Source organism: Myxocyprinus asiaticus, chromosome 5 (assembly GCF_019703515.2).
Source record: "Myxocyprinus asiaticus isolate MX2 ecotype Aquarium Trade chromosome 5, UBuf_Myxa_2, whole genome shotgun sequence".
NCBI classification, from domain to species: Eukaryota; Metazoa; Chordata; class Actinopteri; order Cypriniformes; family Catostomidae; genus Myxocyprinus; species Myxocyprinus asiaticus.
In genome coordinates this window covers 37,191,229-37,209,747 of record NC_059348.1, presented here as the reverse complement: position 1 = coordinate 37,209,747, position 18,519 = coordinate 37,191,229, and the positions used below count along the sequence as shown (strand labels likewise).

At 36.4% G+C, this 18,519-nt stretch overlaps 1 protein-coding gene across 5 annotated transcripts in view; it reads right to left on the bottom strand.

Annotated features, from left to right (window-relative positions):
* Positions 1 to 18,519, bottom strand: part of LOC127441377 (astrotactin-1-like) — a 502,716-nt gene that overhangs the window by 273,048 nt on the left and 211,149 nt on the right. For all 5 annotated transcript variants that reach the window (XM_051698730.1, XM_051698731.1, XM_051698728.1 and 2 more), the window contains one exon: positions 3,507 to 3,673. In XM_051698730.1, the coding sequence (XP_051554690.1) occupies positions 3,507 to 3,673 (167 nt within the window). The remainder of the gene's footprint in view (positions 1 to 3,506; positions 3,674 to 18,519) is intronic.

Genomic DNA, 18,519 nt, shown 5'->3' with positions numbered 1-18,519 from the left:
CATCAGTGGTGGTGAGAAACATCATCTCAGTAGCACATCCGTAACACAGAAAATGCTTTAAGTGGCTTCAGATTGCCTGTCATATTATCAGGATCTCTTGAGAAAGAGATAATTATGCACATTTGTCATGTGCCTACAGAAGCAAATGATCTTGGAGTCTCAATGAATAGGTAAAAAAAGGTTGTTTTAGCAAGGAAAAATACATAGGAAATGGTCTTTCTTCCGATTGGACCACATAGTCTCTACAGCTAGCACATGAAAGTCTCACAGTAGTTTGTTTTCTGTGATGCATGTGATGTCATATCAGAGTGAAGGGACTTCCACCAAGACATGACTGGGCAGGAAGACGACTTCTTCACTGCCGAACAAGAACCAGTCTGTTTGACAGGTGCATTCCTTTTAAAGGAATTGTGTTCACAATTTGTATTTATGATTTATATGTTCCATCTACAAGTCTGCTGGTGTTTATAATGTATCTCCTGTGACAATATTGAAAGCAATGTTCCTGCAGTATAAAATGTTGTCAGGAAACCTAATAAAGTAGAATCTAAATTAACTGGTTTTATTTAAGTTGAAAATGTTATTTAATCTGATTAAACCAACCTGACAAATTATGTTACACCAACAAAAGCAATTTATATGCATTAAATTAAGTAGAAATGTAAGAAAGCATTTTATGTAACAATTGTAGGTTCCAACTTTTTTTTTTGTTTTTTTTTTTTTTTTTTAAGTGTGTGGCTCAACTGGTAGAGCATGCCGCTAGCAACGCCAATGTACAACAGTCATCAGCAAATGTCCTCAAAATTCACATAAATGATTCAAAAGTGCATAAAAGGAATGTTCCAAGTTCAATACAAGTTAAGCTCAATAGACAGCATTTGTGGCATAATGTTGATTACCACCAACATTTGTTTAGACTCGTCCGTCCTTTTCTTTAAAAAAAACAAAAATCAAGGTTACAATGAGGCACTTACAATGGTAGTGAATGGGGACAATGAAAGTGAATGTGGCCAATTTTTGGAGGGTTTAAACACGAAATGTGAAGCTAATAATTTTATGAAAGCACTTGCATTAATCCTTCTATTAAAACTTTATTATTTGAGCTATTGTTTAAATCCTAATTTTTACAGTCATTTTAGGGTTTGTTGACATTACATCGTCATGGTAACAAAGTTGGAAAATTGGCTATAACTTTACACAGAAAAGGTTAGTATGCGATTTTATCAAATTAAAATCATGTATACACTCATATCCTTTATCTTGTGTGGCTATACTTTTGAAACAGTGAGTATTTTAATGTTAAAAACATTGGCCCCATTTACTTCTATTGTAAATGCCTCACTGCAACCACGATTTTTGCTTTTTTTAAAGAAAAGGAGGGACGAGTCAAAATAAATGTTTGTGGTTATCAATATTATGCCCCAAAATCTGTCTATTGAGCTTAACTTGTAGTGAAACCAGAATATTCCTTTAAGAATTACATATATCTACTTTGTGTTAAGGTTTTCATTCATCCAGTACAATGCAGATCATCAGATACAGTGTAGTACACTGTCAGACTATATTTGATAAATACTACACAATGGTATGAATAGCCTAATTTAAACATGCTTAAATACATTGTATTATCCTAATAAAAATGTAAAACAATAAAAATAAATATTGACATGTTGTGTGACATTTCTAATTTATCCTTACATTACTGTAATATACTAGTTTTGTTTTGTTTTGCTTCAGTGTTTTCAGTGTTTTTGCAAGTATTGAAAAAAGAATATTGTGCATCAAATTCAGCTTTTGCAGATTTTCAACTGCATTTTTTTGAAGGTGAATGCGTTTTAGCAAGTGAATATGAGAAGAAAATAAATCATTTAAAAATAATGGATGCAAGTGGGTATTTCTTAAGCTATGGGCACTCTGGGCCCTGCAGACTTTAAATAAAACTCATTTGAAACACTTTTTCACTGAAAAAAGAATCTGAATGAACATTTGTCACAATGCCAACATTGTTCTGTTATTTTGTGTATACTTTCTGTATTACATAAATACATAAAACATTTTAATTATGCCTATACACTTTCAAACCATACAAAAACAGAAGGAAAAATAAATAAATAAAAAGTAATACTGCTGCAGGAGCAACCACTGGGCATGAACACATTGCAAACCAAATCCTCCATTCATCTGCATTTAAATTGCAGAACGTTTTTTTCTCTCAATGGAGATATTTACACTTTTTTTTTATTTTATTTTTTTTATTATATATAATAATAATAGCAAGGATTTATACCTGCCTCAGTAGTATCTATAAAAGCATTTTTAAACTGCAGTAAACTTCCAGTAAGAATAAACGACTGTGATTGGCCCATCCTGGCCAGTGCTGAGAAAAGTAACAGGTACTACGTGTCAGCGACAAGACTGAGGGATGAGAGGATGGTGATACGCTGTCCAAGTTCCAAAAGCACCATACAAATCGTCCTTAACTTTTGTGCTTTATATATCAATTCTTCTGAAGCCATTCGATAGTGTTGTGTGAGGGACTGACCGAAATATCAGTGTTAATTCATTTTTTCCCCCATTTGAAACTAGCACGCGAGACATCTTTGTTTACATAAGCGCACCTGAGAGCGCACCTGGCACTATTACATGCTTTGTGCAGTTTGCGCTGCAGTGCCTGCCAAAAGTTTAAACAAAGCAGGAGAAAAAGCAGAGGTGTAGAAATTGCGCTCATTGGTTCTTGCGTATATTGTCGCTATTTTTGCTGAATGTGTAAAAGTGATTTGAGAACAGGCCAGTCTTCCATGCCCCCCTTAAAATAAGGGCATGCCCCACACTTTTAGAACCACTTTTGTAGTGGAAAAGACATCTTAAAAGCTTTTTATTTGGAATAAATTGTCAGACTTATTTGTGTTGCTAAAGCTAATTGCATAGCTAACATTGTTTGTATGAAAAATGCACACAATTAAATACTATTTTCACACTTTTTGAATGATTGTTTATGCAAAAATGGCAGCTTGATGGGAAATACTGCACATAAATACAGTCTATTCACAAGTGATACTTTGTGTGTGTGTGTGTGTGTGTGTGTGTGTGTAGCTGTGTCCTAAATGACTAGTACACTGACTTTTGAAAATACTTTATTAGTGGCAAAATTGTTGGTCAAGGTGGAAATGACACAAAAGTCATTATTTATTTAACAACTGAAATGTCATATATTACAAATGTTTGTGTTTATTTCACTCTTAATTTATATTATCATAGCTATAAAAGTGTAACTAATAAGATTTACTTATTAATACTGTTTGTTGTAATTGACCTGTTAGGGCATAGAAGTGCTTGATGTTAAAGAAGCACCCAAATTCCAACACCCTTCTGGTTTTAAATACTTGAGACAGTTTCAGTATGTCAGTAAAAGTTCAAAATGTCTGACTTAAGAAAGCCTTGTTAACATGTTCAGATCTAGCTATCAAACAGATAGCTACATGTGTGTAGAGTTTGAGTCTTCTTACCCGCAGAACATCTGGATGTTGTAGAGAGTGGGGTCCTCCTCCAGAGGTGCCAGCTGCTGAAGGCACAGCTGCTCGCAGCCTCCATTAAAGCCGTCAGAACAGTCAATGCCAATATGGTGGTCATAGCAACCTGTGCCGTCCTTCATTGGACTCAAACCAGGAGGACACTGAGAGAAAAATAAATGCATACAAATTAATTTACTGTAAAACATTCACTAATGTGTAAAGACACAACGTGTTTCACTCTTTTTAACATAATTGCGTTTATTTTATTTTGATGGCAGGTGAAATTTGTGCTATGCACTTTTTCTACTGCATTGTGTAATCAGACTTGTTTGTGTAAAGCAAGCAACACGGCTCCAGTATGACAGGAGTATATATATGCTAACCACTGAACCACAACTCTAACAGTTGCTGAAAACCTTTCAACCAATAAAAACAACATACAAACTCTCCAAAAGAGTTACGACAAACAACCAACAATGGAACACACAATATTTTTCAAATATCAATAAGGTTTTAGGAGTACTATTACACACAGGCAGTGCACACATAGACATCAAAGGGGGCACCTGCCCTTTTTCTTCCTCGAGAGAAAGTGCCCTTTTTTCTGGGGTGCATTTTTATTTTTATAAATGAATATATATATATATATATATATATATATATATATATATATATATATATATATATATATATATATATATATATATTCCTGTATGCGCACAGCTTCCCTGTCAAACAAATATATTTATTGAATAAAAAAATCAAGAGTCTTTTCCCCTGAAATGTTATGTTTAAATATGCAGATTAGCTTGTTTTGGTTAATTTAGAAGAAATCTACAGATGCAAACAGACGGAGGGTAGTAGGCTTAAAACAAACACCATCTAAATGTGTATTTTGGAAGTTTTCTTTCCATAAGAGTAAAAGAAGACATGGAAGCAAAATAGACCAAAATCTCAAAATTGACCACTACATGAAAAAATGTGTCCTGCCTTAAACAGTAACTTCATAATTTTGATCGTAGGCTCCTCATCTAAAACAATTTATTGCCTTGTGCAAAATAAACAAATTACTAGTGAAACTATGTCCCTCTCCTTGGTGCAGTCATTTATTCTAAATATATACTTGAAAATAGTAGCCTAGAAAGCATGCACATTGTGGCATAGTTTCCTTTGCTGTTGCCTGCTCTTGTGATAAACCTAGTGAATAATAAAGAAGACCATGGTCTCTGTGTGAACTGATTATTTTGTAGAAATCTGTTGAATATGAAACAATTGCGTGAGTGTGAGGGAATTAAAATAAATTGGTAAGGAAGTCAGAGTTGTTAATATATTTAACGTTTTGTAAAAAAAAAAATAATAATAATAAAATAAATAAATAAATAAATAATTATGAGAAGTGCCCTTTTTTTTCCACTTGAGCCCCTGCCCCCAAAATGTCTGTGCACGTCCCTGATTACACATGTTAAAGTAAGATGGTTAGGATTTTTTTTTCAAAGTATTTCAATAATTTTTCGAATGCTACATTTTTAAATAAAATTAATTAAATATTTCTGTAAACGTTTACTATTTGCTTTACATTTTAATTTTGATTGTCGTGAGGCACAAATGAGGTTTTCTGAATGTCCGAGCTGCAGCTCAATGAAAAAGTATAATCAAAAGGATCATAAAATACCATTGTCGCCCATGCCTAAATCCACCACTGTTTGATGGAATCCTCCGAACTGAGGTAAGAATGGAGTGACAAGGTCTTTTCCATGATGCTGAAAAAAAAAAAAAAAAAACACTACTGTGTCACGTCTTTATGTGTTTGGTTCGTGTTTTCATGTCTTTTATTTTTAAGTTCAGTTCCTGTTCAGGTCATGTGGTTTCATGTCATGTGATTTCCTGTTTCCTCATGTGTCCCTGGTCATGTGATATCCTGTTCCCCTCCATGTCCATGTTTTCATTGGTTCATTGTCTTGTTATCTCATTATCAGTCTTATGTCATTGGTTCATGGTTAATTGTCTTATTATTAGTTCAGTCTTGTGACTGGTTGTCTTATTTACTTGTTACCTATGTCTGTGTATTTAAGCCTCATGTTTGCCATTGTCCATTGTCAGGTATTGTGAATGTAACTTTGATGGATTGTTCAAGTCAAGTTCATGTTTTTGTATTTTTTTTCACATTGGGAGTTATGTTTTTTGGATTGCCTATCATCTGCCCATCAATGCCAACATCATTACATACTGTGACATCATCATGAGACTGCCCTGAATCAAATTACTTTATACCTATAGAATTTACACCATATCTTACTTTCAAATGAGTAATGCATATTACTGGTCTATGTACCTAACACGTTATTTTTAAAAACTTAATTCCCCAACACTAGGTTACACTACTCTCTCTGTCTGGCACAGTCCCTTGCATCAACAATTGCAATTTTCCCCAAGCTAGTGAATCCAAGTGCACACAATGTTGTCTGTCAGCTTTTGGATTCAAAGGGGGGTTTGACAGGTTGATTCTTACAGGGCATCCCTGCTTGGAGAATGGGATCAAATTCATATGCCTCCACACCTTAACTTATAGGCTTCATAACCTCTTTCTTCTGCCAGGTGCCAACAGATTCAAGCAAAATGCTTGCCTGCAGTAGTGTTAAAAAGGTTTACTAGCATAAGAACTGCTTCCAAGGAAGCCACTTTTATTGTAATGGGAAAGCAGCAACAATGAAACACTTTATCATTTTGGATAGAGTGAAATTTCTACAAAAGGACAAACTGCTCTACAATTAGTCATTCACTATTCAAAAATCGTTACAAATGAGAGGTTGAAAGGGCATAATTTTCGATTACAGTGGGCGTTGATTCCAGAACTAAGCAGCCGTCATAATATAAATGCATTATGAGAGAATACAATTGCATAGCTCTTTTACTAAAGACACAAAAGACTCTTTCTTCTATAGTATAATTAAATTTCTAATACATTTGTGCTATTGATACATGGCCCTTAGGGAGAGTTAAATGATTAATATGTCCATCACAGTATGATATCCACTTTACCAGCACACTTCCACAGATTCTTCAGCTGCAAGTTGGTGTAAAATAAACACACATGTTCTGAGCACCATCTTTCCAATTGACCTCATTCGTATTTGGGATCAAAGCCCACATGTTGGTAATGCATCTTAGTAGCACATCTTGTCCCTGGATGCATCCGTATTGATTTTGTCAGTTAGCTTCAGCTGACAAGACAGCTGATTTATTACCAGCCATGCAGAGAGCGCAGGGCACTGAGCCTCTTAACTCATCTGTGGCAGATTCCTTAAATCACAAAGTCCCAGTTTGATCAGCTGAACAGAGGACATTATAATGGGGAAGGGGAGGGTTGTTCAAAAAAAGCCTTTTTTTTTTTTTTTTTTTTGCATGATTTGCCTGGTCGTCCTCATTTGACACTATTTGGCAGTCATCCTTTTGCATTCCGTTAAATCTCCAGGTGTCATTTATATTAAAGGAATAGTTCATGATTGATTATATTTAGAAACAAAACAATACTTATATACTCTTTAACTACAAATGTTCACTTCCGCACATCTCTGTGACGCGCACTCATGAGAGGGAAGTTCGTTGTTAAGGTCACGCGTCACGTGGAGTAGGAGGCAGGAAGCGCGTATATTGTTTTGTTTCTAAAAATAATCAGTTGTTTGGGTTCAGAAGAACTTTATTTGTTGACTGGAGACGTGTTGATTATTTTGATGCACCCTAAATATGCATTTTGGACCATCAAAAAAATGAAGTACATTCACTTGCATTGTTTAAAGGAGGAGGCCTGAAACGAAATCCTAAAAATCTTAAATTCTATTTTGATGAAGAAAGAAACTCAGATACATCTTGGATGGCCTGAGGGTGAGTAAATTATCAGCAAATTTTCATTTTTGGGTGAACTATTCCTCTAAGTGTCAACTACTAGGCATACAATTAGGCAATATCACATGAGCAATTGTGAATTTTAGACTGAACATGGAATATTAGTATTAAATATCAGAATGGCTATGATTTGCCACAGGTAATTGATACTTAATACAAGAACACAACTGAGTGTGTGACATTGCTTTAAAACAAGAATAGAGTAACATACATATACTGTACATAGACACAGCTTTTTAGGCCATTTTGTTTATTTTTGCTCTGCTAAAGAAAATAGTCCCAGCAAAGCCAAAGCAGGGTCAAGCCCATTCAAAAATCTGATGTAGTGCAATATATGCAAAACACGTATATTAAATATATGTTAATTAAGGTTTCCTGACAGGCTATAAAAATCACATACTGTATTTGTAACATATCAAAACACTACAAAAAAGACTGTTTTTCTATATATATATAAAATAGAAAAAATATAGTTACATATATGAACTATAATTTTATAACGTGTGTGTGTGTGTGTGTGTGTGTGTGTGTGTTCATATATACCTTGTTCTGGAAGGTCTATGCATCCATCTCACAGTGAATAATGCAATTCCTAAGACAAAGTTCAATATTATTGCTGTCTTCTATCAGAACTCAAAGCGGCCTTGATTGAAAAGCACTTTGTAGTACAGAGGGCATGGTGAGACAGTTAATGATGCCTAAAAAGGTTTTAAATTCAAGATAAACTCAGAACGCCCTGAACTACTGAGCCTTTTAATCTAATTTCCAAATGGGGATCTAGTCCCATAGCTTTCTAAAGCTTAAGAGAATTGGCCATGTGATTGTGTCATATAGGAACACATCCCTTTCAGGCTGATCTAAAAACTGTCAAAAATCCAAAGAGAAGCAAGAGAACAAAAGAGACATAACACTTATCTAATAACAGATTTATGTATTTATTTGCATGGGGAAAAAGGAATATAATAATAATAATAATAATAATAAAAAGATACAAAAATAAAAAAGGCACAGCAACAGTTGATGACAGTATTATAATATTGTTCTAAACACTATTAAAACTCAGACATGGCCTGAACATGAAACCCCAGTTGTATGGAATTCTGATTATGTATAACACAGGCAGACATGCGCTGCATCTGTAAATCTGAAAAATGTCAAGGACTGTTGCTATAGATACACAAGAACACACACATAGAGCCAAAATCAACATTATTAAGGTTGGATTGTGCCAATATGCAGGACTGGTAGGTGCTTCTGTTCTCGGCAAATAAATCCATTCAGAAAACCAAAAAGTACTGACAGATTTTTGGACATATTTAGCTACATTTCCAATTTGTTAACAAGAGTTATTTGTGCCTTGCTAATAAATAATAATAATAATAATAATAATAAAAACAGATTGCCATTATTGTTAACAGTTTTGCAATGCCTGCTGACTGCTACAACAAACCAATCATCAAATCAGTGTAATTAACATTTATTTTTAGTTTTAAATAAAACTAGTTTGAAGATAGCCAAAATGTAATGTACTTGTCCCCCAAATTTAATTAATGACAATAGGTAATGAATGATTAAAAATATGAAAAACAATGTAAAACAATATTTCCTTCCCAGTAAGGTCTGGCAAAATTATATATACAGGTGCATCTCAATAAATTAGAATGTCGTGGAAAAGTTCATTTATTTCAGTAATTCAACTCAAATTGTGAAACTCGTGTATTAAATAAATTCAATGCACACAGACTGAAGTAGTTTAAGTCTTTGGTTCTTTTAATTGTGATGATTTTGGCTCATATTTAACAAAAACCCACCAATTCACTATCTCAAAAAATTAGAATACATCATAAGACCAATAAAAAAAACATTTTTAGTGAATTGTTGGCCTTCTGGAAAGTATGTTCATTTACTATATATGTACTCAATACTTGGTAGGGGCTCCTTTTGCTTTAATTACTGCCTCAATTCGGCGTGGCATGGAGGTGATCAGTTTGTGGCACTGCTGAGGTGGTATGGAAGCCCAGGTTTCTTTGACAGTGGCCTTCAGCTCATCTGCATTTTTTGGTCTCTTGTTTCTCATTTTCCTCTTGACAATACCTCATAGATTCTCTATGGGGTTCAGGTCTGGTGAGTTTGCTGGCCAGTCAAGCACACCAACACCATGGTCATTTAACCAACTTTTGGTGCTTTTGGCAGTGTGGGCAGGTGCCAAATCCTGCTGGAAAATGAAATCAGCATCTTTAAAAAGCTGGTCAGCAGAAGGAAGCATGAAGTGCTCCAAAATTTCTTGGTAAATGGGTGCAGTGATTTTGGTTTTCAAAAAACACAATGGACCAACACCAGCAGATGACATTGCACCCCAAATCATCACAGACTGTGGAAACTTAACACTGGACTTCAAGCAACTTGGGCTATGAGCTTCTCCACCCTTCCTCCAGACTCTAGGACCTTGGTTTCCAAATGAAATACAAAACTTGCTCTCATCTGAAAAGAGGACTTTGGAACACTGGGCAACAGTCCAGTTCTTCTTCTCCTTAGCCCAGGTAAGACGCCTCTGACGTTGTCTGTGGTTCAGGAGTGGCTTAACAAGAGGAATACGACAACTGTAGCCAAATTCCTTGACATGTCTGTGTGTGGTGGCTCTTGATGCCTTGACCCCAGCCTCAGTCCATTCCTTGTGAAGTTCACCCAAATTCTTGAATCGATTTTGCTGGACAATCATAAGGCTGCGGTTCTCTCGGTTGGTTGTGCATCTTTTTCTTCAACACTTTTTCCTTCCACTCAACTTTCTGTTAACATGCTTGGATACAGCACTCTGTGAACAGCCAGCTTCTTTGGCAATGAATGTTTGTGGCTTACCCTCCTTATGAAGGGTGTCAATGATTGTCTTCTGGACAACTGTCAGATCAGCAGTCTTCCCCATGATTGTGTAGCCTAGTGAACCAAACTGAGAGACCATTTTGAAGGCTCAGGAAACCTTTGCAGGTGTTTTGAGTTGATTAGCTGATTGGCATGTCAAAATATTCTAATTTTTTGAGATAGTGAATTGGTGGGTTTTTGTTAAATGTGAGCCAAAATCATCACAATTAAAAGAACCAAAGACTTAAACTACTTCAGTCTGCGTGCACTAGAATTTATTTAATACACGAGTTTCACAATTTGAGTTGAATTACTGAAATAAATGAACTTTTCCACGACATTCTAATTTATTGAGATGCACCTGTATATATATATATATATATATATATATATATATATATATATATATATATATATATATATATATATACACTATATTGCCAGAAGTATTCGCTCATCTGCCTTTAGACGCATATGATCTTAAGTGACATCCCATTCTTAATCCATAGGGTTTAATATGACGTCGGCCCACCCTTTGCAGCTATAACAGCTTCAACTCTTCTAGGAAGGCTTTGCACAAGGTTTAGGAGTGTGTTTATGGGAATTTTTGACCATTCTTCCAGATGCGCATTTGTGAGGTCAGACACTGATGTTGGACGAGAAGGCCTGGCTCACAGTCTTCGCTCTAATTCATCCCAAAGGTGCTCTATCGGGTTGAGGTCAGGACTCTGTGCAGGCCAGTCAAGTTCTTCCACACCAAACTCGCTCATCCATGTCTTTATGGACCTTGCTTTGTGCACTGGTGCGCAGTCATCTTGGAACAGGAAGGGGCCATCCCCAAACTGTTCCCACAAAGTTGGGAGCATGGAATTGTCCAAAATCTCTTGGTATGCTGAAGCATTCAGAGTTCCTTTCACTGGAGCTAAGGGGCCAAGCCCAGCTCCTGAAAAACAACCCCACACCATAATCCCCCCTCCACCAAACTTCACAGTTGGCACAATGCAGTCAGACAAGTACCGTTCTCCTGGCAACCGCCAAACCCAGACTCGTCCATCAGATTGCCAGATGGAGAAGTGTGATTCGTCACACCAGAGAACGCGTCTCCACTGCTCTAGAGTCCAGTGGCGGTGTGCTTTACACCACTGCATCCGACGCTTTGCGTTGCACTTGGTGATGTATGGCTTGGATGCAGCTGCTCGGCCATGGAAACCCATTCCATGAAGCTCTCTATGCACTGTTCTTGAGCTAATCTGAAGGCCACATGAACTTTGGAGGTCTGTAGCGATTGACTCTGCAGAAAGTTGGCGACCTCTGCGCACTATGCGCCTCAGCATCCGCTGACCCCGCTCTGTCATTTTACGTGGCCTACCACTTCTTCACAATTTCTTTTTTTTTTTTTTCTTCTTTTTTTTTACTGTATCTGTTATGTCCAAAAGTTCAACTGACCATCAAATTTTTAATTTTAGCTTTAGGGATTATAGCTTACATTAAAAGTGTCGTGAATTGGATTTTTATTTTATTTTAAATGTTCCTTGAGGTCCACTTATAATGTTAGTGTGATTTTTTCATTAAAAGTAGTCATAATTTAGGAATAATTGGTCATTTTCTATCCAGTTTTTGTGCCTCTGATTAAAATGCTCCATTTTTTGGGGCGTGTGTTCTTGAAGTGTAAATGTCCACTGCTGTGATTGGGTAACATCTTTGCACGTGGATAAGTGTAAACGGCCCCACCATTACGTGCGTGTGGGGTTGTTTTGAAATGGTTAAAAAAATGACAACCAGATGAATTCATCCATACATGTTTGAGCCAGAGTCTGATCCTGAATTTGAAGAAAATTAACAATTCTACAAACAGCACGGATTACTGCAGTCTGTGACAGCGTGGTAAGTAATCACTGTAATTTACTTGTCTATTTGTGTAATAGGTATTACTTATGTTTTTTAACCCATCTGTGGCAATTGTGCCATCATGCCAACAGAACAAGAAAATATATGCTGCTTAGAGATCCCTGTGCATTAAAACTAATACACGAGCATCTAAAATCACTAGGATCAAATCAAATACTCAGTATACATCTAACAGTCTGTAACATACAAAGCAAAACAATTAATATGGATACTTAAACTTGTTTGTTGCGACATCACTGTCAGGTCCAATATAGTTGGCACTGCATCAACTTTTAATTTAAGTCTCTCTGCAAAGCCTGCTTCGAACTGTGTCTTGTTTGTGAAAGAATCATCGGTAAAATGAAGCGAGCAAACAAACACGTTCTTACCGACGCGATCCGGGACTTCATTAAAAATAAACGTTAGCCACTCTTTCTTAATTTTGGGATCCTTGTGAAGCAAATGCAAGAAATCTAGTTTCCCACAACCTGGTAATGCACAACGTCTTGACATCTTCGTGGCCATTGTGACACCTCCTGTTGCTCCAAAAATAATGTCACCGCTCTACTCTAACCGCAAGACTGGTGGGCGGGCCTAAGCAGTGTCGACGATAAAGTAGGCATTGATCTGTTTATGCAGAGGCTGGCCTGTGCTGATGTAATACCTCACTATGATGTATTAGTGTGGAGGAAGTAGAGAACAAGTCATTTTGGCACCTTGGTTTCAATAAAGCCTTTTTTTGGACTAACGAATACGTTTTCGGTTCTGAAATTTACAGTATGTTTTTACAGTGCTATTAACTCTTATATGTCAAGATATCATGGTAAGTTTGATTTTCCAATTCATGACCCCTTTAATATGCTCAAGTATCCCTGCTGGTCACGACTACCTCTCTATGGCATATAGACACAGAGATGGATACAGTCCTTTAAAACCTGCTTTTGATCCTGAAAAAAATAAAATAAAATAAGAATAATAAGAATAAGAATAATAAGAATAATACTGTGTGTGTTTCCTCCCTGCTGAGCACCTGGATCACTCCCACAGAGTTTGCACTCAGGAGACCTTTGCCAAGTATTGACTGAGAACTCAGAAGTGCTTAGCAGCCAGAGCATGATAGTAGACAGAACAGCTTTTGGGAAAATTGTGAGCTGGCTGTTGATTGGGTGATGGAATACATCAGTAAGGAACAGAGGACTCTACCACCAGTGGATGACCTGAAGCTAAACTTGCTTATAGCAGTCAGGTTATAATCTTTGGTACCATATTTGTATAGCTACATTTATTCATATGCAGACAGCTACTGTGCCAGCTATGACAAGATGAAAAATATATATCACGGTGTTAGTTAAACAGTTTCAATTAAAACTACCATTGAAGGAAGTATGATGAAATATATATATATATATATATATATATATATATATATATATATATATATATATATATATATATATATATATTAGTGCAAGATATAACTATGCTCAAACAATGTTTGTTAGAAAAAGAAAAAATCCAGAAACAATGTGATTTATGCAAATAATCTAATCATAGTGTGGCAGGGTAGGTTAACCCTCTGGGGTCTGAGAGTGTTTTGGGCCCTGGAGAAGTTTTGACATGCCTTGACATTTGTGCTATTTTCAGTTGCTTAAAAACATATTAATGGCTAAAGTCTGATAACACTGTATTCAGCTACAATAATATGTGAACAACATGTATGTACATGTTTGTATTTTTGAGAAAATAACGTTTATGCGTGGTTTTTGAAAAAACAAAAATTTTAAGTCACTGAAAAAAGGCCATAGAACACATACTTAACATTTGTTCACAAGACTTTTTAGAACTGGATCTTGTAGCCTTGAGTTTTTGCTACAGAAATGATGTGAACCATCCTGATCACTCATTCATAAAAAACAATATAGTAATTTAACTTTTGTAAGACACTTTTAGTGTTAGAAAGGCCATATGCGAGGAGTTATGGATGATCATGAATATTGATGTGATTCACACCTGAGGAGACAAAGACCCTCCCCTGAGAGAGAATGAATGTGAGGAGTCTTAATGATTGAATGTATTGTTTGTAGATTAAGTTAAAGGAAGTAATCTGACTATACATTTTCTTTACATAAAGACTTCACTTCAAAACTTTAGACCTACAATACCGTTTAAAAGTCTCTTCTGCTCACCAAGGCTGCATTTATTTGATCCAAAATACAGCAAAAACAGTGATATTGTGAAATATTTTTACAATTTAAAATAACTGTTTTCTGTTTGAATATATTGTAAAATGCAATTTATTCCTGTGATCAAAGCTGAATTTTCAGCATCATTACTGCAGTCTTCAGTGTCACATGATCCTTCAGAAATCATTCTAATATGCTGATTTTCTAATATGGGCATATTTACAGAACATTTTACACATTTACACCCGAACAGATATTTGCAAGCACAAGCTCCGTTGGTGATAACGAGGCAGCATAAACACTAGTTAAAATATAATCTAAACATTCATATTATTTTTATATCATATTACATATCATATTTATATCATACAGCATACAATTTAAATACCTGCTTTAGCCGAAGCAACATTTAAATGTAACTAAAACTTGCCTATTAGGACATATTTCAAATGTCAATACTCTGAATCCTGGCTGGCAAGTCTGGAAATAGTCCAAGTAGTAAAATATGTCCATGTTTATATAAAATAGCATGTCAACTAATATGTAAGTAAATCTAAATGACTTACTCATCCGAAATTGTATCCTTGGCTGGATCAATTTGCTCTTCAAAATGCAAACGTTCCTCGTCGGATTCTCGCTCTTCTTCTGAGGAAAACGTGAACTCTTCGTCACTATCCAGGAGCTTTCTCACCTGTGTAGCGTGCCATCTTCCAAATGCGCAGAAAAGTGAATGAACTTGATGTTTTTTAAGGTACTGTCGGGGGCGTTTACCATTTGCGTTGATCGCCTCAGCACATTACCTTATGAATAGCGTGCTCTGCTGGTGGGTGGGATCACATTAGGGATAATTAGCTGAGCCAGGAGAAACTGTACATCCCTTTGTTTCATACAGATTACATTGCAGGAGAATATTTGTTTTAAATTTGAATTGTTTTATTTAAAAGTAGACATTTTAAGGTTTCTTTAGACATATGTTTCATGTTTGTGTGATAAATATTCGCAGAGTTTCAGTTCATTTTTGTGACTTGTTTCAGAAAGATGCTCGCGGAGACAGAGAAGGCTGAAAGCGCACCCTGTTTATTTTCTTTATTTTACAAAAGCACAAGGTTTTGTTGTTATTGTGAGTGTACACAAATAAAAGTAGACCCTATATAGTCTACTTTTGAGCTTTATTACCAAGTATGCTTACATATACAAGGAATTTGTCTTGATGACAGAAGCTTCCAGTGCACAAACAATACAACAAGACAGAGATAATAATAATAATAATAAAATAGAATAGAAGCGAATTTTCTATCTGTTTGGGCTGTGGGGTGTGCGCTTCTCTTCAGAAGATTCTGTTACGACATCGCTGTTGTTAGGCTGTTGTTTTGTTGCTGCTTTCGTTTATGGTTGTTTTCTTTGTTCTTTTCATTCTTTTTTTTTTCTTCTTCCTTTTCATGCCAATGCCGGTGTTAAGGTGGGAAAGTGGTGCTCTGCTTTAACACTCACCCATTGTTGAACGTATCCTTAGCAGTGCACATTAGCCGGCTCAAAGGCTGTATGGCCGTCGGCGGTATGGTTGTTATTAGTTTGTTTAAGTGTTTTTTCTTTTGTTCTTGAGGTGTGTTCTCAAGTATCTGTTTATTGTCATGCACTAGTTTTGAGGAAACTAGGTGTGCCAATTGTTTCTTTTTGTTTAATATACTGATTTAGGTTTACATTTCTAATTTAGGTTTACCTGGCAGAAGCTCAGTTGATATCTGCCAGTGTTAAGTTTCATTTATTTGTATAGTTTTGGCTGTATTTCTCTTTAGTAATTGCCCACTCATCCCTCTGTATTTGGTTTATTTTGGTTTATTTGGTGTAAGTTAACTCAGTTGATATCAGTTGTCCATTTCATTTGATAACATTTTTCATTTCCTTTTCTGTTGTGGGATGCCAGTGTTGTGATACCCTACTTTCTCTTTTGAGAATCTTTTATAACCATCTGAAGCTGGGGTTTACCATAACCTGTGTGGTTAATTGTATATCCATTGGCTAACTGTTGGTTTCTCTTTATTCCAGGAGCTGAGGGTTCCTGGGGTGGGGAGGCTGGCTGTCCCTGTCCTTTGGTGGTGGTGTCTCCTTCACTGAGTCTCGTGTTTTTGCTGCTTGCATCCATTTTTCTCACTTAGTGTGCGTGTGTGGCTGTGAAAGTGTATTTGGGTGAGTGGTGTGGTTTCAGGGGAGTAACTATGTTTTCAGCTAGCCTACCCCACTACTGGTAAGCCTCAGCCCTGTTTCCTTCTATTTGTGTGACCTTTGTGTTGGTATACTGAGCTTATGCCGCACTTGTCTGAGTGACATTTGTCCCAGTGTCAACCAGAAGTTTTTTTTTTATTTTTTATTTTTTTTTATCTTTCTAATACTTGTGTACTCAAGAAAAAAAATAAATAAATAAAGAAAAAAAGAAAAAAAAAAAAAACATTTTTGTATTGATACCCACATCTCTCTGCCTCCTTTGGTAACAAATCTGTGTTCCCTTTTCTTTTGTGGTTATTATTTCCCTAAGGAAGTACCAGGGTGGTGTAGTCTTCTTCTAAATTGTAGCTCATTTAAGCAAGCGTACTGATTTCCCCTCTTTGTCATATCCTGGCATAGCCAGCAGGGTCTAAACTCATTTAAGTCTGCCCTTTCAAAGTCCCTGATGCCCTCTGCCACAATAGTATGCTGGAGATTGCATCACTTGAGCTACATGAATTGAACACTGATAAACTTAACTGGTGTTAATTAGCTCATTCTAACACATCCTATATTTAAGCAGTATCACACGAGAAAGAGTACTGTGTGGCCCTACATCAGCACGGCTGTGATTCGGCCACAGGCACAAGGATTTTTCTGGATTTTTGCTTATATACAACAGTTTAACAAACAAGTAAATACAAAAATTAGGAAAAACTAAGGACTGTCACAAAAAAAACAAAAAAAAAAAACACTTGTGAATGGAACTTTTATCAATCTCTTAAACTAATACAACATCTGTACTCCCTGTATTATTCCATTTTCCTTTTCAAGACAACCAAATAGCCATTTTTGCTTGCCCAAAAAGAAAGTTTAGCAAAATATGAAATTCCCTCTTATTTTTATCATATTAAGGACCATAAATGAAAAGCATATGGGTGTAGACTTCTCCCAGGGTCTGACACCACTCTTCTACTTTAATAAACAAAAGTCCAAGTCTCACACAGTTTAAAAATAAATGAAACACTGTCTCTTATACCCCACATAATGGACAGACCTCCCCCACTTATGGATCAAGGTGTGCTCTGTGTCTATTTGTGGCTATTATACCATGCACAATCCTCCATTGTAGGTCTCCAAACCTTTTCTTAATGGGAGGCTTGTACAAGGTCCTCCAGCACCTTAGGGGAGACGCCCAGTCCAAACACTTCCTGCCACTGAGATTCCCTCACATTCTCAAGTGCAGGCAGAAGTCAGCTCTGGGAAGACTGAGGTATCCACCTCTGGATCATATATTTATAGTGAAAGTCTGTAATCTGGTGGCAAAAAATCAAAAAATGTTGTCAGCAGTCTTTGTACCATACAAATTGACCTTATGCCAAGCCTGAGAGCTAAAGACTCAGCAGAAATGTATACATCTAGAGATACAAGATGTTCAAGTGAAGTAATATTTGCAGACAAAAAGGCTTTTCTCAAGGCAGCTGATTTTAAAATGTCCAAGTCTAATGCAGGATTGAAAAAAAATAGGTTCTTCTCTCAGCCACAAATTCTTATTGCCATTCAGCTCCCATGAAACTTGACAAGCGTCCATGATTTAAACACTGACCTGTAGAAGGATGTTAGACCAGTCAGATCCATACACGCCATGAGTTTCACGTGGTCTGAAGCCCTTGTACAATCATGCCAATTTATTGGCTGGTGGCGTTTAAGCAACACCCCTAGGGAGCTACATCACAGGCTCCATAAAAGAGCTCCCTTTGGCGCCATCGAGTCAGATTTTCTGCAGCAAGGCACTAGCCAATGCAGCTGCTAGAGAGTATGGCCAGCTTACGCAGCTTCTCGTTCCCACTCAGGGAACCAGGGTTTCGCTTCACGTAACCAAGACATTCCCTTATGTAGGAACTCAAGCTATGTAATTGCATTGGGAACGATATACATTAATGCCATGCGAACAGTAGCTGCCAACTCTCTATGCC